The sequence below is a fragment of the Lepidochelys kempii genome, chromosome 8, assembly GCF_965140285.1.
Source record: "Lepidochelys kempii isolate rLepKem1 chromosome 8, rLepKem1.hap1, whole genome shotgun sequence".
NCBI lineage: Eukaryota > Metazoa > Chordata > Testudines > Cheloniidae > Lepidochelys > Lepidochelys kempii.
Window position 1 is genome coordinate 57133975 of NC_136387.1, and position 23828 is coordinate 57157802.

The 23828-nt window shown below is 41.5% G+C and overlaps 1 protein-coding gene across 2 annotated transcripts in view; it reads left to right on the forward strand.

Annotated features, from left to right (window-relative positions):
• The window catches only part of PLA2G4A (phospholipase A2 group IVA), a 137849-nt gene that overhangs the window by 55972 nt on the left and 58049 nt on the right, over positions 1–23828 (forward strand). Inside the window, exons 4-5 of one of the 2 annotated variants that reach the window (XM_073356705.2) lie at positions 3733–3881; positions 23413–23526. In XM_073356705.2, coding sequence (XP_073212806.1) covers positions 3733–3881; positions 23413–23526 — 263 coding nt within the window. The remainder of the gene's footprint in view (positions 1–3732; positions 3882–23412; positions 23527–23828) is intronic. The other variant, XM_073356706.2, reaches the window with a different exon arrangement.

The window sequence follows — 23828 nt, forward strand, 5'->3', positions numbered from 1 at the left end:
CTTCCCTCTGTTTCAAAGTTCTTGATAGGGACTCTGTGGTAAAGAAGGATCTGAGGGTGGTTTGCTTGCACAGCACTAATTAGCCGCAAGGCAGAGCATGAGAAGGGGAGAGTGCATGTGTGGGTTGAACAGACACTGCTACCAAAGATCTCTTATCAGAAGCACAGGAATGCACATGCATCTACAGTGGAGTACCCATAGGGACACTCATCTCGAACAACCATTATTACTGCACAGTGTGAATAACTTCCTCTTAATCAACACGTAAAAGCTCCCTGTATTTTTGCTTTCCATTTGCAGACGAAATTCTTAAAGGAATAGATTTTCATTTTCTCAATTGAAAAGACTGCAAAGTAAACTTTCAAACGTGAAAGGGCAGTTGAGAAACTCTTGGCCTGGGGCATTTTTGTTACACAGTGGGATGAATGTTTTGTTTGTTGAGATTTTGAGCTAGTTAAATATTTTTCCTCCCAGTCATTCATACAGTAACTGCTTTTAAGTTTAGCTGCAAAATGTATTAGTTTCAGCTTCAACAGACTGACTTGGCATGGCAAAAGTAGCTTGGTTCAAAACCAAGCTGATGTGTAGAAGTTCAGTCCTTTGGCATCAGGAGGTCTGCATTAGTTAGTGACAGTATTATCAGGATATTCAGAATCCAGCATTTCAGTTTCCAGAGGTCAGGAAGGAGGTCTGCATAGCATTAAAGCAGATTTACTTTTCATCCAAGGAGCTAAAATACACAGTCATGTTAATCAGTTTTTTCAAAAGTTGGAGTAGATAGGAATTTGACTGACTTGACCCAGGCTTGGATCCTCCTCCACCGAGGGGGCCTGGGATTCTGGATCCAAGCCATGGGTTAGCATGATTTGTTTGTAGACAAAAGGGGGCGGGTAGGCTGGAGCCTGAGTTCAAACTCAGGGTTCAAGCCCTATTGCTTTGCAGTGTGGATGCATCCCCACTGGACTCACGCTCCTGGAGTCTGCCAAAAGTAATCCCACATCCTGATGTTTTGTACTCTGGACAGTCAAGTTTTCCCACACTGCACCATGAACAAAGGGCTATAGTGGCCACATTTTGGGAGGGCATTAGGAAGTCTGGGATATGGGGGTTAGACTTGGGCCCACATAATGCAGTATAGATCCTGGAGACCCAGGTTGGGACCCAGACTTCAAAAATTCATAGCTTGGGGTTACTAATGAGTGTAAATGCTCAAGCCCTAGGTTATGAAATGCAGGGTCTGCTAACTTGAGTTCTGCTAACCCTGGACATTCATTGCAGTATAGGCATACCCTAAAGGACTGCCCAGGCTTTCCTTGGTTTTTAAATAGTTATATAAATATTATGCAGAGTGGAATGTAGGCTGCCAAATCCTACAAGTTTGCATGCTCTCTCTCTCTCTCTCTCTCTCACAGTCACTATATTGCAAAACCCTCCTCTTATTTTTTAAGCAGTAAAAAGTTCTTCTGGTGGATCATAGTTTGCCATGAAAAATTTGACACAGTAAGATCTGTTCACCATAAAATAGGCAGGAAGCTAAAAGTGCTTTTTCTATGTGAATTTTACAGTTAGTAAATAAAATGCATTGAAGGGATTGGATTTCTGGTACAGTCCCTCAAGTCCCACTAATCAGAAAAAAGCATGATTAATATTTAACTCACACTATTGTACATGCATATTATTCCACATCTACAATGGGCAAAGGATATTTTGAAAATATTTCAGACTCTATAGATGTTCTGTCACCTCCCCCACCCGCTATTATTTGTCTTTGAATAGTACACTGATAGGCTGACTTGAAATTTGTCTTGGGTCTGCATTAGAGGTGGCTGGAGGACAAAAATTTCTTTCCATGACAACTTCTGAGGTTTTGAAATTTGTTTTCGTTCCACATAGGAACAAAATCAGAACTGTTCAAATGTTTTTGCAGAACAGAATTGTGTTGAAATGTCCATTTTCTGCTTGAAAGATCAAGTTTTCAATTCATGTCTCTTTCTCTGGTCAGAAGTGACCAGAGATCCCTGGACCTCTGAAACCTTCCTGGCAAAAGCATTGATGAAATCAACAGGTCTACCCAACATGTTTTGGCTTTGATGAAAGAGTGTATTCTGATGAAAATATATGTAGCTCAGATGCGGTGTAATTTTTTGGACCAAGAGAGATCCTTAAGAAAATGGTCATTGTTTGTGATGACTGCACATATTTAACTGCATGAACTAGACTGTTGGGCAAAAGCAGAAAACAACCTCTGATGACATGATCCTCTAAAGATGGGTATCAGTTTTCTGACATCAGACCAAATGACTCTAACTTCTGATAAGCCAAGAAGATATGGAGAGAATTCCTTGTATCAGCATGCATATGTAATTCAGCAATGTTACCCTGATCCTGTGGTGGGATGTCCCAGCCCAGATCTAAATTCCCACAGAGTCCCACTGAAATCAAAGGGATTGGTGAACATAAGGATCTACACTAGCAGATCCCTTTGCAGGATCAGAGAACTATTGCTGCAAAACCAAATATGTACAGTAAAAATTTGGTTGTCAAGAATGAAGTTAAGATAAATGGAACAAATTACTGGCTGTATTAGATAACTGAAGAAAAATGGACTGAATAGGTTGAACTAAATAAAAAGCTGATCAACCACTGGTACAACTTTTCTACCAATAATATTTATACTTACTGTAGTCATTACCTACTGTATGTATCAGCTCTGCTGTCTTCACTTATCTAGTATATCTGACATCTTCTCCTTTAAAGCAGATATAAGAAAATAATATCTATCATCAAAATGCTCTTTTATCTTTTAAAAATGCAATGTCATGGCAATTTTATCCCAGTTACAAAATTTACCTATTCACGCTTCCTATCAGATGATGATGGTTAAAAACTAGTTATTTACTTCTCCTGTCCAAAAAAATAAAAACTGTTTGCCTTCAAAGGATGTAGGGATTTAGCAAGGCTGTTTACAGCATAGCATTTGCTTTTAGTAATAAAATGGTAATAGTTAAAGCAACTTAATTAAGACTCTTCTAGCTACATTTTCCCCATCGCTCATACTCTGCCCTGGATACAAATGGAATAGTTAGAATTTCAGCTATTCGTCTACGCAGTCACAATTTAAATGGAATATGTAAATAAGGTCCCAGTCCTACAGTGATATTCATAAGGGTGGACCTCTGTGCCAGGACAGATCCCCAGTGATTTCAATGGCTCCACCCAGGGATGTGCCCACATGGATATCATTACAGGATCAGGAAGTACATAAATGGCTCATTACTGTATTCCTTAGTTCTGCAAAACCTTTGGTAGCCTTGGGAGTCTTTCCTGAATCCGAAATATCTTTTTTTAAAATTTTTAATTGAAGACCATTTCATTGGGTATCCTTTCTGCTACTGTGATACCACGTAGTGTTGCTATTGTGTGTGTGAGTGTGTATGTGGTCAGGGATGCTTCTTTAAATAACCACAACAACATTGTAGCATTTTTTCAATAAATATGTATCTTTACTCACAATGTCATTCTCTCAGTCAAGGCCTACTCCCACTCCCATTAACATCAGTGGCATCACCACTTTGATCTTTAGGGAAGCAAGATCAGGCCATGTACCTTTCATTTACTACTGTATATAATGAGATGACTTACAATGCACTTGTCCTTTCCTAAATTTGTTTTGGTTAATGCTATCCAAACACAAGTTCTAACTAATATTACCCTCTGTTTGGTACTCTACAGTTGACACTCCAGATCCTTATGTGGAGCTGTTCATCCCCTCAGCCCCTGACTGCAGAAAGAGAACAAAACACTTCAATAATAATGTGAACCCTGTGTGGAATGAGACCTTTGAGTTTATTTTGGACCCGAACCAGGAAAATGTTCTGGAGGTAAATCATATACTGAGGTACAGCTAGAAATGGATGTTGAGCAGTGTCAGGAGGGTTAAAACAACAACACTTTGCACATACACAACATCTGTTATCTGAGCATTTCAGTTTTCTAAACATTAAGGTTTTGCCTTTATACGCAGGCCTGAGCAAGGGGTTGGTGCATAAGTTGAACCATCCCAGGAGCAGCCTTGGATGGCATTGACACTGATACACTTCTGAGTCACAATTTCTTACCTGTTTGCTACTGAGACTAGTAATTTACTGTTCTTTACAGCAGCAGCAAACTAATATTTTCTCCCTTCATTGGCTCAGAAAGTAGGTGGGGGTGGAACCAAGTCTCTGCTTATTCCTCTCTCCTCTCTGCCAACTAGAGGAGGGAGTAAATGGGAGATTAGCTCCACTTACTTCTATATGCCTGGTCCCAAGGTCTGAGGTCATGTCTACACTTACTATGGATTGACACTGCTGTGATCAATGCAGCGGGGGTCGATTTATTGGGTTTAGTGGAGACCTGCTAAATCGACCACAGAGCACTCTCAGGTCCACTCTGGTACTCCATCGGAATGAGAAGACGAAGGTAAGTTGATGGGAGAATGTCTCCCTTCAACACAGCATGGTGTAAACACCGCAGTAAGTTGACCTACCCTACATTGACTCCAGCTACCTTATTTACCTAGCTGGAGTAGCGTAACTTAGGTTGACTTAACCACGTAGTGTAGACAAGGCCTGAGTAACCTCCCCTAAGGAACATAAGGGATCTGTCACTCCTTTGTACAGGCATCTAGTCCAAGTCACTATCAATCCCTAATTAATTAAGCATTATAACACTGTATGTACAAAAGATTGTGTTAGTCTAACCATTTTAGTGTGTCCAGAGTTCGAGTATATTTTCATTGCAGAGTTTACACTGGCTCTTGTTTGGTAACCTGTCCACTTTGCAGAGAGGACACAGGCTAAACTAATGGTTCTCAACCAGGGGTACATATACCCCTGGGGGTACTCAGAGGCCTTCCAGGGGGTACATCAACTCGTCTAGATATATGCCTACTTTTACAACAGGCTACACTAAAAAGCACAAGCAAAGTCAATATAAACTAAAATTTCGTATGGACAAGGACTTGTTTATATTGCTCTATATATTATATGCTGAAATGTAAGTGCTATATTTGTATTCCCATTGATTTATTTTATAATTATATGGTAAAAATGAGAAAGTTAGCAATTTTCAGTAATAGTGTGCTGTGACACTTTTTTGTATTTTTAGTCTGATTTTGTAAGCAAGTAGTTTTTAAGAGAGATGAAATACAAATCATACTCCTGAAAGGGGTTCAGTAGTCTGGAAAGGTTCAGAGCCATTGGGTTCAACCACTCAAGTACTGATAGTCTTCAATGTCTTCCTACAGTTTCTCCCCATGTGCTCTGAAGGACAGACAAGTTCTCCCACAATTCACTAGGACAGGATCATAGAGAGGCCCATCTGCTTACTGCAGCACAAAGAACCAGGGTCTCTTCCCCCTGAAGTCTTAGCAACATACATGGGTGAAGGCAGCATCAGTGAGAGAACACAGTAACTCATGGCTTTGTATTGTGGCTGCTCACACCTGGGCTAGGCCTGCTGCTCACACCTTGGTGCCCATCACCTTAGTTATGTGTGTAGCAAAGAGGTACCCTAAGTGATTTGCCTGGGAGTATTATCTGGAAGTAGGAAATCTGAGAATAGAACTCAAAGTTCTAACTCTTAGTCCCCTGTTGTAGGCACCAGATAGATACCAGCACAAAGAATGGAATGAGTCACTTTTCTTCACATGAAAGTATTTGTAGAAACAGCAAGGAAGAAAAAAAGCAGAAGTTAGGTCCACCAGTGCTTCCCTCTCCTGCAATTACTTGAAATAGACTGTGATACACCCACCCTATCAATGTGATATATGCCATCATGTGCCAGAAATGCCTATCTGCCATGTACATTGGCCAAACCGGACAGTCTCTACACAAAAAAACAAATGGACACAAATCAGACATCAAGAATTATAACATTCAAAAACCAACAGGATAATACTTCAATCTCCTTGGACACTCAATAACAGACTTAAAAGTGGCAACTCTTCAACAAAAAAACTTCAGAAACAGACTCCAGTGAGAAACTGCAGAACTGGAATTAATTTACAAATTGGACACCATCAAATTAGGCCTGAATAAAGCCTGGGAGTGGATGGGTCACTACAAAAACTAATTTCCCCCTTTGCTGATACTCACACCTTCTTGTCAGCTGTTTGAAATGGGCCAACCTTGATTACATTGGCCTCATCAGCACTACAAAAGTGATTTTTCCTCCCTTGGTATTCACCCCTTCTTGTCAGCTGTTGAGAATAGCCCACTTCCACCTTAATTGAATTGGCTCGTTAGCACTGACCCACCACTTGGTAAGGCAACTCCCATCTTTTCATGTGCTGTGTATTTATACCTGCCTACTGTATTTTCCACTCCATGTATCTGATGAAGTGGGTTTTAACCCACGAAAGCTTATGGCCAAATAAATTTGTTCGTCTCTAAAGTGCCACATGACTCCTCGTTGTTTTTGCTGATACAGACTAACATGGCTACCGCTCTGAAACCCACCTGATGCTACTTTATGATCCCTCCTCAAACCTCTTGTTGCCAAGGGGAAGTAAATAATAATAAAGAAGCCCAAAACATCCTTGCCTGTGTGTCCTATGCCCATGTCATCAAGCTTGACAATCAACTTCACCCCTTGTATTGGAGCAACACTGTCATTTTAGTTAAAACTATCACTATAACTGGGAAGACAGTGAGAGACCTCATTGGTGATTAAGAAACTATCCACATTTTCCATCTTTGTAAGGTAGATTATGACAGTTGTCTGCCGGGGAAGAATTTCACGTGTCTCCAAGCAGTTATCTTACATATTGTGTTTATAATGTGCAGAATGTCCATATTGGCTCATGTTGCTGGCTAATTCAAACAAAATAGGAGTTAGGATACATATTCTCATTTTACTCTTGCATTATGTGTACAAAGGCCAAGACTATCACAGAGGAAAGGAGAATCTATAATATCGTGCGTCTTACCAAGTAGCTGCTGAAGGAGCATGGGAAGCTAGTGTAACAACAAGGGCAGAGTTGAGATTCTTTGAATGCCTTCAATGTGCATTTCACATATTTGGTTTCTTTTAAGTTTAACCTAATTTGTTTTGTTTTGTATTTATCCCATAAATTACTGGCTCATTCTTTAACTCCATCTTAACATGATTTTTGTTTTGAATCTCCTTTGGCTCCCCTCCCGCCCCATCTCAGTTTAAAAATGTTTAAGATGCATTGAAAGCAGGGAACAGGATACCCTGCAGAGCTACAAATTTTAAGGCACTGAGAATTGGGAAGTGATAGAGCAGTGCTTTCTTCAGGAGAATCTGTCACCAGGCATCCTGGCAGAGTTCAGGGCTCTGCATAGTCTCTACCCTCTGTCAGTCCCCACTACTTACCTGACTCCATACTTTTATTTGACTCCTTATTTGTGGCTCATCTAAGATTCTCACAACCTCTTTGGGCTTTAGAAGATGAACAGGAGCCATGAGCCTGATTTTCTGCATAAGGTCTACAATAGCTCCTGCAGTCTTTAAAAATCAACTGAGTGATCAGTGAGAAACTGGGGATGGGGCACAGGAATCAAGGTACAGCTAGTCTATCTGGTAATATTGACATAATAGACAGAATCCTTTTAGACAACCCGGCTCAAATTTTGCTAACAGACTCACAAACTTCACCGTGGTTGCATGAATGTGCTGAATATGGAATTTGCTCAATAAAATTTAAAAAGATAGAATATTAACTCAACTAACTGTAATGGCTAATGGCTTATCCATCCTGCCTTCCTCAAAGCAAAAACACATCTTTCTGTTCTATGTTTGTATGTATTAGGAGGTCAAGAAGAAATTGGGAAGGTAGTATTTAATTCAGACTATTGAGTGGTCTCAGTCATTTCTTAGTGTGGTATGGTCTGAATTACTCACTTTTCGCTATTGTATGGTCTGACTAAGTGATTTCCTGCTATGGTAAGAATTCAGACAGTTCCTAAAACATAACTTGTAAATCATCTTTGATTTTATTAGGTGTTTCTCACTCTTTCCCCCCACCCCCCATCATGGTTTTATGTAGTCATTAAAAAGCATAATATTTTATGAGCTGGCATCTAGTGCAATATGGTATGAGTCAATTTCCAGTATAATGCAGCAGCAATCTACTTCCAAGGTTATGTAAGTATCCTTTTCCTGTAGCAGACCTACCAAGATATATGTTATAAACAGGAATTCAGTGTGATTACTTAAACTAATTAAAGATTTTAGCTGGTTCCTGAGCCATATGATATATAAGGCCCTGAAAATTAGCACCACAGAGTCAGCAACACTACATAATAATGGTAAGTTGCATATTAGTTAGCAAAATATATAGTGGCCATAGTAAAGGTTTACTGTAATAATATAAGTTTACTAGACTACAAGAAATTGTGGCAAAGCTCCAACCTTGTCTCAGTGGGTGCCACGCTTCCAGGCAGATTACGCTAGCCTAAGAGGCTCACTGTGACCCTCCACTTAGCCCTTCTCTCTTTAGAGGTAAGGGTCACAGCCTACTGAGCCATTTTCATCATAAACCAGCAAGGGAGGTGGGAAGAAGCAACTCACCCTCTCAAAGTCTCCGTTGTCTCACAGTCTCTGTGATTAATCAGGGAGAGCGGGGAGCCTGGGCCCACCCTCTACTCCAGGCTCCAGCCTAGGGACCCTAGTAGTAGCAGCTGTTGGTAGCTGACTTTCTGAAACAGGATGAGTGCAATTCCCTGGGCCATTTCCTCACAGCAGCCCCTACTTCCTCAGCATCTACTTCACCCTTACCTCAACGCCTCCTTCCTTGTGCCTGATAGGGTTCATACTGCTGAATTTCTCCAGTGGCGCAGCTTCCTCCTACAGCCCCTGGCATGCACACCTAACTGACTTAACTGGGAGGGTTTTAACTAGTTCCAGCCAGCCCTTGATTGGCTTCAGGTGTCCCAATCAACTTAGCTATCTCCACTGCTTTCTAGAAGGACCTTAATGAGCCCCAGGTCTCTTGATTAACCTAGAGCAACTGCCATTTGGTTACCATGGTAACAGGGATTTGTTTAGCCTGGGGCTAACATACCTGTTTCTTACTACTTTCCTATATTCATCTGGCTTTGCCCCATCACAAAATTGTCTGTAGCATGGTATTATTACACACACATGCAATTCAGTGTAAAGTCTCTGTATTCTGCATAAAATTAAATGACAGAATTTGACTGTGTAGGAAGACACACTGAAAAATGCCTTTCCACCACAAAAAAGGCACTTCACACTCAAAAATAAAATAAACACTCTACCCCAAGAGGAGTTTTAACTCCATAAAGAGAGAAGTACCAGAGATGCTATTAAAGTCTCCTAGGGACTTTGCTATTCTTGTGGATTTTGTAGAATGGCATTCAGGTCCCATGGTGATTGGAGGCAATACAAAACCCTAAAATAGATATTAAAAATACAACTACCATTATTAAAATAATGACTGCCATCCTAACATATAGTACATCCTTCAAGTGTGTTGCATCCAGCATGGGAAGTTCTATATCATGTCTCATCTTGAGAAATGGAGGAATTGATCACAGAACTAAAAATTAGTGATTGCTTAGGTGCAAGTGATCAAGCCTTGTTATGTGCAAACAGAAATAAAGACCAAATCACTTATATATTTGTTACTTTAAAACTGCCAATTTCACAAAAATGGAAAAAAGTGAGCAAATCATCTGTGAGAAAGAATTTAAACAGAAGAATGTGCATAATTGTGAACTGTTTAAGAACACTATATTAGATGCCCCCAAAGCTGCAACTTGTCTTAGAGGGGGAAGTGAAAGCGGCTTCTTTAAAAAATAAAGGAGAGAAGGGGGCGGCAATTGATCGCAGTGAATATAAGTTATAAGCTAGGAACTGTAGAAACTTGACAAGGGAAGCAAAAGGACACAAAAGCAAAATATATGGCCAGCAGAGTTAAAAACAATTTTTTTCAAGTAATTAGGAACAGAAGGAATCCTAACAATGGTATTCATCCATTACTGGATGGAAATGGTAGAATTGTCAATAATAACAAAGAAAACACAGAAATGTTCAATAAATATCTGTTCTGTATTTGGGAAAAGGCTAAATGGTGTATTCATATGTTGTGAAGATAATGAAATACTTTACATTACAACAGTAACTCTGGACAATGTTAAACCGTGACTATTAAAGTTAGACATTTTCAGCAAATTCATTTTCAGCAAATTCTTCCCCCATCCAAGAATTTTAAATAAACAGCCAAAGAGCTACTTGGACAGTTCATGTGGATTTTCAATAAGTCTTTGAGCAGTGGAGAAGTTACAGAGGACTGGAAGAAAGCTAACGTTATGTCAATATTTAATAAGGGTAAATGGGATGACTCAGGTAATTGTAAATCAACCTGATGTTGATCCCAGGCAAAATAATAAAATGGCTGATATGGGATTTGATGAATTGAAGGAAGTTAATATAATTATTATCAATCAACATTGGTTAATGAAAAATGAATCTTGTTAAGCTAACTTGATATCTTTTTGATATACGTTTGCTTGATAAAGGTAATAGTGTTAATGTACTATATATACTTAGGCTTCTGGAAGGCATTTGACTTGGTACTACATAATATTTTGATTAAGAAACTAGACTGGCTGATAGGTCTCACAGTGTGATTGTAACTGGGGAACCATTGAGTGGATGTGCTTCCAGAGGGGTCCTGCAAGAGTCAGTTCTTCAGCTGATGCTATTTAACATTTTTGTCAGTGTTCTGCAAGTAAACATAAAATTGTTGCTGATCAAGTTTGCAGATGACACAAAGATTGGGGAAGTGGTAAATAATGAAGAGGACAGGTCACTGATACAAAACAATGCAGATCGCTTGGTAAACTGGGTGCAAGCAAACAGTATGTGTTTCAATACTGCCAAATGTAAAGTCATTGTAAATATCTAGGAAGAAAGAATGCAGGCCATGCAGGATGGGGGACTATATCCTGGGAAGCCAGGACTTGGGGATCATGGTGGAAAGTCAGCTGAACATGAGCTCCCAGTGCAGCGCTGTGGCCAAAAGGGCTAATGTGATCCTTGCCCGTATAAACAGCTGAATCTTGAGTAGGAGTAGAAAGGTAGAAGAGATTACTCCTGCATTTTCCACTGGCGTGACCTCTCCTGGACTATTATGTCCAATTCTGGTGTTCACACTTCAAGAAATATGTTGAAAAGAATGGAGTGGGTTTAGAGAAGAGCCACAGAGAATGCAAATGACTAAAGGATTGGAAAACCTACCTTATCGTGAAAGGCTCAAGGAGTTCAGTCTATTTACCTTATCAAAGAGAAGGTTAGGTGTGACTTGATCACAGTCTAGAAGTACGTACATGGGGAACAAATATTCGATGACAGAGGACTTTTCAGTTTAGCAGACAAAGGTATAACAAGATGCAGTGGCTGGAAGTTAAAGCTAGACAAATTTAGAGTAGAAATAAGGCCTACTTCTTAAAACTGTGAGGATAATATAACCACTGGAGCAATTTACCAAGGGCAATGGTGGATTCTCCACTATTGGAAATTTTTTAATCAAGAATTACAAACATAAGGAAGTACTTCAAAACACAATGGACAGTGAACTTGTGAATTTGTTGCCAGGAGATGCTGTGAAGGTCAAAAGTACAATTGGGTTAAAAAAAGAATTAGATAAGTTCATGAAGGATAGGTTCATCAGTGGCTATTAGCCAAGATGGTCAGGATGCAACCTGTGTGTTCCTAAACATGTGACTGTCAGAAGCTGAGACTGGACGGCAGGGGATAGTTTACTCAATAATTGGCCTATTTTCTTCATTCCCTCTGAAGTGTCTGGCACTGGCCACTGTTGAAAGACGGGAAACTGGGCTAGATGGATCATTGCTCTTACCCAGTAGGGCCATTCTTATGATATTGGATGTTTTTCTAAAAGATGTGCTCTAGTTCAAACATGCCTAACTCTGCTCCCATTCAAATCAATGATAAAAAACCCATTCCTGATATCTACAGGTTTCTTTCACCCTTGAAAGATTTACTGAAGGATATGAGAACATTTATTATTTTAATAATTGCAGCTATGTTCTTTGGTACGTCTGCCTCTGTCTGTGTGTGTGTATGTAAGCATGTCCTTGATGAAGAACATGATGATATCACCATAAGAAGGCTCTATCTGATGCATCCTCCTTTGCTTCTTTCTCTCCAGAAATATAACTTGTTATGCTTCTTCCAAACACTGGTATGGCAATAGGAATGGGAAATTGTGTTCCAGAGTCCCAGTTGTTTACTTGTGCAGCTCACATTCCAAAAGGTGTGGTCCCTGCTGAGATGGAGAACATGCCAATGGGTTTTTAGATTTGATTGGACATAGAGTAGATGTTTCCAAGTTTGGAATTTCTGTGCATTACGCCAACTACTTATTGCTGTACTGTGATCTAGTAATTAAAAAGAGTAGGGAACTGAAAGTTACATAGTAAATAGTAAGATGAGTGAACTTGAGTGCCTGGTATTAAATGAGGATATTAATATAATAGGCATCACATAAACTTGGTGGAACGGGGATAAGCAATGGGACTCAGACATATCAGGGTACAAAATATGTAGGAATGACAGAATTGGTCGTGCTGGTGGCAGAGTGGCACTATATGTGAAAGAAAGCACAGAGTCAAATATATTAAAAATGTTAAATGAATCAAACTGTACCATAGAATCTCTGTGGATAGAAATTCCATGCTTGAATAATAGGAGTATAGCAGTAGGAACATACTACAAACCACCTGACCAGGATGGTAATAGTGATTATGAAATGCTCCGGTAGATTAGAGAAGCTACAAAAACAGAAAACCCAATAATAATGGGGGATTTCAATGATCCCCATATTGACTGGGTACATGTCACCTCAGGATGCGATGCTGAGATAAAATTTCTAGACACTATTAATGACTGCTTCTTGGAGCTGCTAATCCTGGAACCTACAAGGAGAGAGGCAATTCTTCATTTTTGTCCCAAATGGCGCACAGGATCTGGTCCAAGAAGTAAATATAGCTGAACTGCTTGGTAATAGCAACCATAATGTAATTAAATTCAACATCCTTGTGTAAGGGGAAATACCAAAGAAGCCCCCACAGTAGTGTTTAACTTAAAAAAGGGGAACTATACAAAAATGAGGAAGCTAGTTAAACAGAAATTAAAAGGAACAGTTGCAAGATTGAAATGCCAGCAAGGACCATGTAAACTTTTTCAAAACACCATAATAGAGGGTCAAATTAAATGTATACCCCCCTCCCCCCAAATAGTAAGAGGACTGAAAAAAAAAGCCATCAACAAAGCAAAAGAGGCATTTAGAGACAAAAAGGCATCCTTTAAAAATTGGAAGTCTGTCCTCGTTTGTATTTTCTTCAATAGGATTTAATTCTGGCAAGTCAAATGCAAAAATATAATTAGACAGGCCAAAAAAGAATTGAAGAGCAACTAACAAAGGAAACACAAAAACTAACAGCAACTTTTTAAAATTACATCAGAATCAGGAAGCCTGCCAAACAATCAGTGGGGCCACTGGACAATTGAGGTGCTAAAGGAGCACTCAAGGAAGACAAGGCTGCTGCAGGGAAGCTAAATTAATTTTTTGCATCAGTCTCCACTGCAGAGGGATTGAGGAAGATTCCCACACACAAGTCATTCTTTTTAGTTGCAAAGCTGAGGCAGTGTTCCAAACTGAGGTGCCGATAGAGGAGGTTTTGGAACAAATTGATAAATTTAACTGTAATAAGAAACGAGGACCAGATGGTATGCACCCAAGAGTTTTGAAGGAACTCAGATGTGTAATTGCAGAACTGCTATATGTGGTATATAACCTATCGTTTAAATCGGCCTCTGTACCAGATGACTGGAGGATAGCTAATGTAATGCCAATTTTTAAAAAGGCTCCAGAGGTGATCCTGGCAATTAGAGGCTGGTAAGCCTAACTTCAGTACCAGGAAGATTGATTGGAACAATAGTAAAGAGCAGAATTATCAGAGACACAGGAACATGATTTGTTGGGGAGGAATCAACATGACTTTTGTAAAGGGAAGTCATGCCTCGCCAATCTATTAGAATTCTTTGAGGGAGTCAACAAACGTGGACAAGGGTGATCCAGTGGATATAATGTTCTTGAACTTTCAGAAAGCCTTTGACAAGGTCCCTCACCAAAGGCTCTTAACAGGCCCTCTCAGAGGTCCAGAGAGGCCTGGGCCACTTCCAGCTTTTGAGGCCCCTAACCATAGTAAAAATTAAAAATGACAACACATGAAAACAAATTAATGCACCAAAAAAAGAGTAAGACATAATTTCAATATTTTTTTATTTAACAAATGCTTTTCTAGCCTTTTTCTGTGCAAATGCATTAATTAATGAGGAAAAAATCTAGCTTTCGTGCAATGTCACAGTTGATATTAAGCATGGTGAGCCCATTCAAACTCTCTTGTCCCATAGTTGAATGGTGATTATTCTTTACCTGCTTCAACACATTGAAGGTACATTCACCTGAAGCCACTGATGCAGGCAAACTGACAAAAATACGCAATGCAGTTGTGATATTAGGAAACACCCAAGAGAATCCAAGTTAGAGTATTTCTTGAAGCAATTCCTTTGGCTTGCAATCCAATTCAAAGTTCATGGACTATATTTGTTTGAGGAAGATGACCTCATCACTGAGATCTTTTGAGATTTCTTTTTTGTACTGTTGCTGAAATTGTTCAGCTGCAGAAAGTAGATCTTCATTACTCAGTCTGTTGAACTGCCAAAGAAACCCCAAAAAGGTACAAATTAGTTGCAGAGACTCAAATCGACGTGTAAGACCTGATTGAATAGAGTCAGTGATGACAAGGAAGACATTGAGCCTATAATGCTGCTCAGCATTGGATTCAGTAGGTAAATTGCGATTGGTGGAGAACTCAGATGAAATGCCAATATTCTGTGTTACTAATTTGGACTCAGTCAGGATCGCATCCCATTGTTCACAAATCTGTTGGATGTAATTGATAAGACTTTCAATGTTATCCCTCTCAACATCAAGTGTAGCGTTGTGTGCTTCAATTACCAGATTAGTTTGGTAAATCATTGTAAGTAGCTTCATCTACAAAGATGACATCAGAATGCATTCGAATTTGGACATGTGCTTCTGAATAGACTGAAGTTCAGTTCGAGCCTGTGCAGTGAGATTGAGAGATTCAAGCTCATTTAAAACCTTTCTCACTGAATTCAAATGCTGCGCAACTGATTGAATACGGATTGAATACGATCAATCCGTGCAGACCATATAGTTTTGGACATCCCATGCAGTGAAACACGAATATACTGCTTTAGAATTTCCCACCTTTGTGGACTGCTACTGAAGAGATTGTACATTTGCTGAATAGTTCCAAAGTAAGTAATTGCCTCCTTGTATGATTCAGCACAGTCAACACCTACAAGGTTTAGTGTGTGTTTCCACAGCTGGAGAAAATACAGTTTGAATTATACTCAAGCAGAACTGCTTGTGCACCTTTGTATTTCCCAGCCATATTAGATCCATTGTCATAGGCTTGATTAGTGCAGGCTTGAAAATCTAACTTAAAACCTTCTAGAATTGCTAGTACTTGAGCAGCAATTTCTTTTCCAGTTTTTCTTGTGAAATTATCAAACAAGATAAACCTTTCTTCAATTGAAAATTTTGAGCTGTCTACAATCTTAATATATCGAATAACCATAGTAGTCTGTTCCTTGTGAGAACAATAAGGAGTGGCAACAACAGTGATTGAAAAATACCTGGCGTTTTGAATCTCATCAAGAATTGTACGAATGACCCACATAGCTCAATAAACTCGTTTTGTATGTGTGTGGAGAGATGATGGACTTGCATGCACTTTTGACTCTCTTGCAATTCTCGAACACTTTTAACATGCTCTGATAGAAGTGGGTCATATTTACTGAGGAGCTCAACTGTGCCTAGAAAGTTTGCATTTGCACGATCACCAATATCTTGACTGTAACCAAAGAAAGCCAATCCTGCTTAAAAAGAAAAAGGATGACATTCAGGATGCACTCAAGAAGTTTTTTCCAGTTATTAGTTTCTGTAGAGAGTTCAGTCAAGACTAAATTCTCAACTGAACTTTCAGCTGATGCTTCCCTACTGGCTGATTTCAGTGCATCTATGGGCTTGGCTATACTTGCGAGTTAGAGCGCATTAAAGCAGCCCTGTGTGCCCTAACTCATGACACATCCACACTAGTAAGGCACGTAGAGCACCTGGACTCCGCGGCTGGAGCGCTCCTGGCAGTCCACCTCCACAAGAAGCATAACACTTGCTGAGCCCCGGTTGGAGTGCTGCAGAGCCAATGTGGACACCCTGGTCTATTAATGTGCTCTGATCGGCCTCCAGAAGTGTCCCACAGTGCATGTTCTAGCCACTCTGGTCATCACTTTGAACTCTACTGCCCTGCCGTCAGGTGACCAACCGCCTGACCCGCCCTTTAAGTTCTCTGGGAATTTTGAAAATCCCCTTCCTGTTTGCTCAGCCAGGCGTGGAGTGCTCTCAGCGAATCTTTCCAGATGACCATGCCTCCACACTCCAGGCGATCCCCAGTGTGGAGCAATGGCAGTGTGGACCTCATCAGTGTTTGCGGGGAGGAAGCTGTCCAGTCCCAGCTGCGCTCCAGCCATACGAATTATGATACCTTCAGGCAGATATCAAGGGACATGATGAAAAGGGGCCATGACCGGGATGCACTGCAGTGCAGGGTTAAAATGAAGGAGTTGCAGAATGCTTACTGCAAAGCCTGCGAGGCAAACAGGTGCTCTGGTGCTGCCCCTGCGACCTGCCATTTCTAGAAAGAGCTGGATGTGATACTTGGGGGCGACCCCACCTCCACTCCGAGTACCACCATGGACACTTCAGATCCCAGTTCACCAAGACAGGAGGAGGAGGAGCAGCAAAGCGGGAGCGAGGGTGCTGAGGTGGAGGAAGACACTCTGGAATCCCTAGATGCATGCAGCCAGGAGCTGTTCTCAAGCCAGGAGGAAGGTAGCTAGTTGCAGCGGCCGGTGCTTGGGGAAGGACAAACACCAGAGGAGGTTCCCGGTAAGCGGCTTCTATTTTGGGAAGGAAGTTATTCGGTACGGGCTCTTGGGGTGAGGACGGTTAGGGCTGCATGCAAACCTAGATGCGGAATAGGGCATTGATACGCTCTCTCACATCGCAGTAATTGGCCTCAGTGATCTCTTCAAAGGTCTCATCCAGAACTTGGGCAATGCACTTGTGTAGGTTTCTCAGAAGAGCCACTGTGTTCCTTCTCCCAGTAAGGCTAACTTGTCCGTGCCACTGTGCTGTGAGGGGCGGGGGGACCATTGCTGCACACAGGCAAGCTGCATATGGGCCAGGGCAGAATCCTCATTGCAGTAGAAGACCCTACCTTGCTTCTCAGGTCACCCTCAGCAGCGAGATATCTTCCAGGACGAACTCCTGTGGAAAATGTGGGGACAGTGTTCAGTATAGGGACCCCCGCTGCTGTTGGCTCTCCCCAAGGCACAGAAACCCAGAGGACTGTACAGCCGTGAAACAATCAGTCACGCTTGACCCTGTGCTTACTCACCATTTTGGGGCTCCCATGGGTTATGTGCGCTCGCTTTGGGATGGGCAAATTATGCTATTGTGTAGACTGTGCTTGCCCTTAAGTACGGGGAAATCATTGCTCTGTCTGGTGTGAACAATGCTGCCTCTGTTAAGTGTTGCATTTTGCCTTTACAGATGCAACCTTGAGATCTCAGCCGTCCATGTTATCACCGTCCGAAAGACTCCAAAGAATCAGAAAGAGGCCATGTAGAGGCAAGGAAGACATGTTGCATGAAGTAATGCAGCATTCAAGTAATGAAAATCGAAAAGTGCAGGAGTGGCGAGACAGTGAAAGGAGGATCCGCCAGCAGAATGAGGAGCGCCAGCAGAAAAGCGCGGTGCTCCAGCAGCAAAGCACAGATCGGTAGATAAGCATCATGGAGCGCCAAGCGGACTCAATCCAAGCGCTCGTAGCCATGCAGGCGGAGAACTACCGCCCCCACCCCCCAACCCACAGCCCTTATCCCAAAACTCTTTCCCTTGTGCCCCCATGTCCCTCCAACCCACTTTCCCCAACTTCCAGGTTCTTATCGCCACTAGTTGCCTCCAACACCCGTAGCTTCACCACCCAGCCCTGAAAACTATGACCCTTACCCTCTGCAGTCAACCCTCATCACCATGCAGTATAGCCATCCTGAAGTGCAGCACTCATTGCACAGCACTCCAGACAAGAAGGCTGAGTATGATAACAGGGCATACGCAAATCTGTGATTGTACCATTCCCCACCCCACCCACTTGCCCTTTCTGTTTCCCAAGCAGTTGTGTTTCTTTTCAGTAAATGAATTTTCTTTTCAATAAATGGATTTTTTGGCTTTGAGAACATTCATTATTATTGCATAAAGTAAAAGATACCTTAGCCCAGGAAAGCAACAGGCACTGCAAGTCAGCATAGCAAACACAAAAAGAAAAGGAGTTCTTGTGGCACTTTAGAGACTAACCAGTTTATTTGAGCATAAGCTTTCGTGAGCTACAGCTCACTTCATCGGACTCACGAAAGCTTATGCTCAAATAAATTGGTTAGTCTCTAAGGTGCCACAAGTACTCCTTTTCTTTTTGTGAATACAGACTAACACGGCTGTTACTCTGAAACCTGTCATAGCAAACACAATTTCCTATAAACATTGGAACCACTGCACTTCACTCCCGTGCAGGGCACCAGACATTACTGATGGCTTTCAGCCTCAGATTGCTCCCTCAAGGCATCCCTAATCCCTGCAGCCCTGCGCTGGGCCCCTCTAATAGCCCTGCTCTCTGGCTGTTCAGATTCAGCCTCCAGGTGTTGAACCTCCGAGTTCCATGACTGAGTGAATCTTTCCCCCTTCCCTTCACAAATGTTATAGAGGGTACAGCACGTAGATATAACCACGGGGATGCTGTCATTGACCAGGTCCAGCTTCCCATACAGAGAGCATCAGCGGCCTTTTAAACAGCCAAAAGCACACTCCATAGTCATTCAGCACCAGCTCAGCCTGTTGTTGAACCGCTCCTTGCTGCTGTCGAGGCTCCCTGTGCAGGGTTTCATGAGCCATGGCATTAAAGGGTAAGTGGGGTCTCCAAGGATCACAATGGGCATTTCAACTTCCCCTACAGTGCTCTTTTGATCTGGGAAAAAAGTCCTGGCTTGCAGTTTCCTGAACAGGACAGTGTTCCGAAAGATGCATGCGTCATGCACCTTTCTGGGCCAGCCTGCGTTAATGTCAATGAAACGCCCATGGTGATCCACAAGCACCTGGAGAACCATCGAGAAATACCCCTTCCAATTAACGTACTCGGAGGTTAGGTGGGCTGGTGCCAGAACTGCAATATGTGTGCCCATCTATCACCCCTCCACCGTTAGGGAAACCCATTTGTGCAAAGCGTCCACAATATCATGCACGTGACACAGAGTCATGGTTCTTCTGAGCAGGATGCGATTAATGGCCCTGCAAACTTGCATCAACACGATTCCAATGGTCGACTTCCCCACTCCAAACTGGTTAGCGACCGATCGGTAGCTGTCTGCAGTTGCCAGCTTCCAGATTGCAATAGCCACCCGCCTCTCCACCATCAGGGCAGCTCTCAATCTCATGTCCTTGCGCCACAGGGTGGGGGCGAGCTCCTCACACAGTCCCATGAAAGTGGCTTTTCTCATTCGAAAGTTCTACAACCACTGCTCGTCATCCCAGACTTGCATGACGATGTGATCCCACCACTCAGTGCTTGTTTCATGAGCCCAAAAGCGGTGTTCCATGACGGTGAGCATGTCCATGAATGCCACAAGCAAACTCGTGTCATATGCATTACTTGAGTTGATATCATCATCGGAGCCCTCACTGTCACTTTGGATCATAAGGAATAACTCGACTGCCAAATGTGATGTGCTGGCGAGACTCGTCAGCATACTCCTCAGCAGTTCGGGCTCCTTTCCCACAGACTGAAAGGGAAGACAGAGTGTGCAGTACAAAAAACGTTGAAAGATGGCTCCAAATGTGGACAGAAGCACAGGGATTGCTGGGATGTGAACTGATGCATCACGGGGCATTGGTACAGGACCCAGAATGCCCTGCAACCCCCGCCCTCTTCCCATAAGCCATAGCACTAGAATGGGAAGAGGTGCTCTGTGGGATAGCTGCCCATAATGCACTGCTCCCAATGCTGCTACAAGTGCCAGAAATGTGGCCATGCCAGTGCGCTTGTTCCTGTCAGTGTGGACAGACTGCAACGCTTTCCCTACTGCACTCTCCGAAGGCAGGTTTAACTCAAAGTGCTCTACATCTGCAAGTGTAGCCATGCCCATAGTTTTCTTTGTGTGATGTTGAACTCTCATGTGACGGTATTCGGTCTTTCAACTTCCTCCAGCCTCTGTTGATGCTCCATCCTGATTGACCAGAGAGAACTGATGCATTTGAAGCACTTTTGTTCAAAAGGAAGCAGGGTGCACAGTACAGAGATTGTTTTTCCATACTCCAGCATAATCAGTCTCTTGTGCAGCTCTCACCATTTGGAAATGTTTTTGTCAATAGACGAGTCGGGAAAGCATGATTATCAGCATCTTGTGGAATGTTACTTGGAATCTGAAAACAACTAATTTGAAGAAAAGAATGCATTTGGGCAGCATTGCTCTTGTCAGTAATTCCAATGTCAGTCACAGTCAAACCTGTAGTACTCATGAATTGCTCTTGCTGCGTAAGATCTACATCTTCCTGTTGCTGTTGAGTTTCTTGATTGTACACAGGATCTTCTCCTGCATCTTTTCCTGTTGGCACATCTCCTTCTTGACTACTGTCCTCATGTTCAGATATTGGCATTGAAATATCACCTGTTGCAGTTGCGGAGTTTTCATTATCTGCAGCATTGTTTGTTGGGTAAGGTGTGTTTTCCAGTGGTTTGAGAAATGAAGTTATTGGCTTTGAGCTCTTAGTTGCTGCTGCTTCACTCAGTTGTTTTTGCTGTCTCTTGTTTGCACCACTTTCAAATCTCCTCTTCGTAGTGATCTAACTGGTCAATATGTAGCCTATCCACACTTGAAATATTCTGCTGTAAATAAGTAGCTTATCTACACTTGAAATCTTCTACTGTAAACATGTACACAAATGCTGAATGGTACACAAATGCTGAAAAGACTTAAAATGAAGGAATACTAATTAAGAACACAAAATGAAAGATAATAATGAGGAATTCTCACACATAAATAATTCCTTAATCAACTAGAAGTAAAATGATAAAGACACTAAAATGTAACAATTCTCTACCTTTCAACATGCACTTGATCCAGCACCAGCCACTAGTAGTGGTTTGTTTATATAATCAGCTGATCTGAGAGGACATGTTCATCACGGTCTAATCTTGTGGCATCAGAACTGATATATTTTTATTAATATTTATGAACATTTTTAACTCTTTAATATGACAAAATCAGTTAGCAAAAAAAATATGTCTTTTACCAAATCACATCTCTTATTTGCTTAAATTTGCAGCTCTAAGCTGAGAGAGTGTGTTACATTTTGGTGCGATATGGATGTGCATAAAAACAAGTTGTGAAACTTATCAAATGCCAAAAAATTAACAAGTGTCTAAATTTGAGACCCCTTTTGAGCTTGAGGCCCAGGCCAAATGGCCCTCCTGGCCTCTCCTCTGATTGGCCATGGATCTTAAACAAAATAAGCAGTCATGGGTTAGGAGGAATTAGGGAAAGTCCTCTCATGTTCAGTAACTGGTTGAGACAGGAAACAAAGGGCAGGAATAAATGGTCAGTTTTCAGTGGAGAGAAGTAAATAATGGGGTCCCCCACAGATCTGTACTGGGACCTGTGTTGTTCAACATTCATAAATGATCTGTAAAAAGGCATAAACACTGAGATGACACAGTTTGCGGATGATACAAAATTACTCAAGATAGTTAAGTCCAAAGCAGACTGCAAAGCATTGCAAACGGATCTCACAAAACCAGATGACTGGGCAACAAAATAGGAGATGATATTCAATGCTGATAAATGCAAAGTGATGCATATTGGAAAACATAATCCCAATTATACCTCCAAAATGATGGGGTCTAAATTAGCTGTTACCACTCAAGAAAGAGATCTTGGGGTCACTGTGGATAGTTCTCTGGAAACATCCACTCGCTATGCAGTGGCAGTCAACAAGGCTAACAGAATGTTCAGCGCCATTAGGAAAGGGATAGATAATAGGACAGAAAATATTATAATGCCACGAAAGAAAGCCATGGTACTCCCATACCTTGAATATTGCATGCAGTTCTGGTCATTCCATCTCAAGAAAGATATATTAGAATTGGAAAAGGTACAGAGAAGGGCAACAAGAATTATTAGGGGTATGGAACAGCTTCCATATGTGGAGAGATTAAAAAGACTGGGACTGTTCAGCATGGAAAAGAGACAACTGAGGGGGGATATGATAGAGGTCTATAAAATCTTGAATGGCGTGGAGAATGTGATTAAGGAAGTGTTATTTACCCCTTCACATAACACAAGAACTAGAGGTCACCCAATGAAATTGACAGTCAGCAGGTTTAATACAAACAAAAGAAAGTACTTCTTCATACAACTCACAGTCAACCTGTGGATCTCGTTGCCAGGGGATGTTTTAAAGGCCAAAAGTATAACTGGGTTCAAAAAAAGAATTATGAAGTTCATGGAAGATAGGTCTATTAATGTTTAATAGTCAGGGATGCAACCCCATGAACTGGGTGTCCTCTGATGGCTAGATGCTGGGACTGGATGACGGGGGATGGATCAATCGATAATTACCATGTTTTAGTCATTCCTTCTGAAGTGTCTGACATTGGTCTTTGTGAGAAGACAGGATGCTGGGCTAGATGGACCATTGGTCTGACCCACTATGGCTGTTCTTATCTTCTTATAACTTGAGTTAAGGTACTTTGAGTTCTGCTCCCACTGCTGCCACTGACTTGCTGTATGATCTTTGGCATATAGCTTTTAAATTGTGTACATTATCAGTTTCACCACCTATAAAATGTTATCCCACATGGCAAGGGGAACCCAGTTATACTTTTGGCCTTCTAAACATCCCCTGTCAAGGATGGTGGTAGATCTGATAAGTTTGTAAAGCACTGTGATAGTGTGAATGATGCTACGTAAGTGTTCATATCTGTGCAGTGCAAACCCTCAAAAGCTTCTACTAAGTCATAAACAAACTATTAAGTGCCAAAGGAATATTGTTGCTTGTGTCTGGTCATTGAGTACAGAGCGAATGGCTTAGACATGGTCCTATCTATAGTCTATATTTTTGTTTTTAAAGCTCTCTTTTTATGTCTTTTGTAGATCACATTAATGGATGCCAACTATGTCATGGATGAGACTCTTGGCACATCAACATTTCTTATATCCTCTCTGAAACTGGGGGAGAAGAAAGAAGTTCCATTTACTTTTAATGAAGTAAGTTGCAAATCTCAATAGTTTGGCCTGTTTTGCTAAAGTCTCAACCATGACTATGAATGTTAATGCAGTAGCAGCTGACTTGAAATCTGGTATTTGGCAAGTCAGAGCACACAATGTAAGTCTGTTTTCAGGTTTCTTATCTTTAGCTACACAGTATTCTGGTTGGGTAGCAGCCTGGGAGTTTTGCTTTTTCCTAGATCACATAGAAGCTATTGCTTCTGTAGTAGATTACATGCTATCCATGTATGTACTATCATGCCCTGACAGCTTTTCCAAAAGGACCTCACTTTCTCCTCACT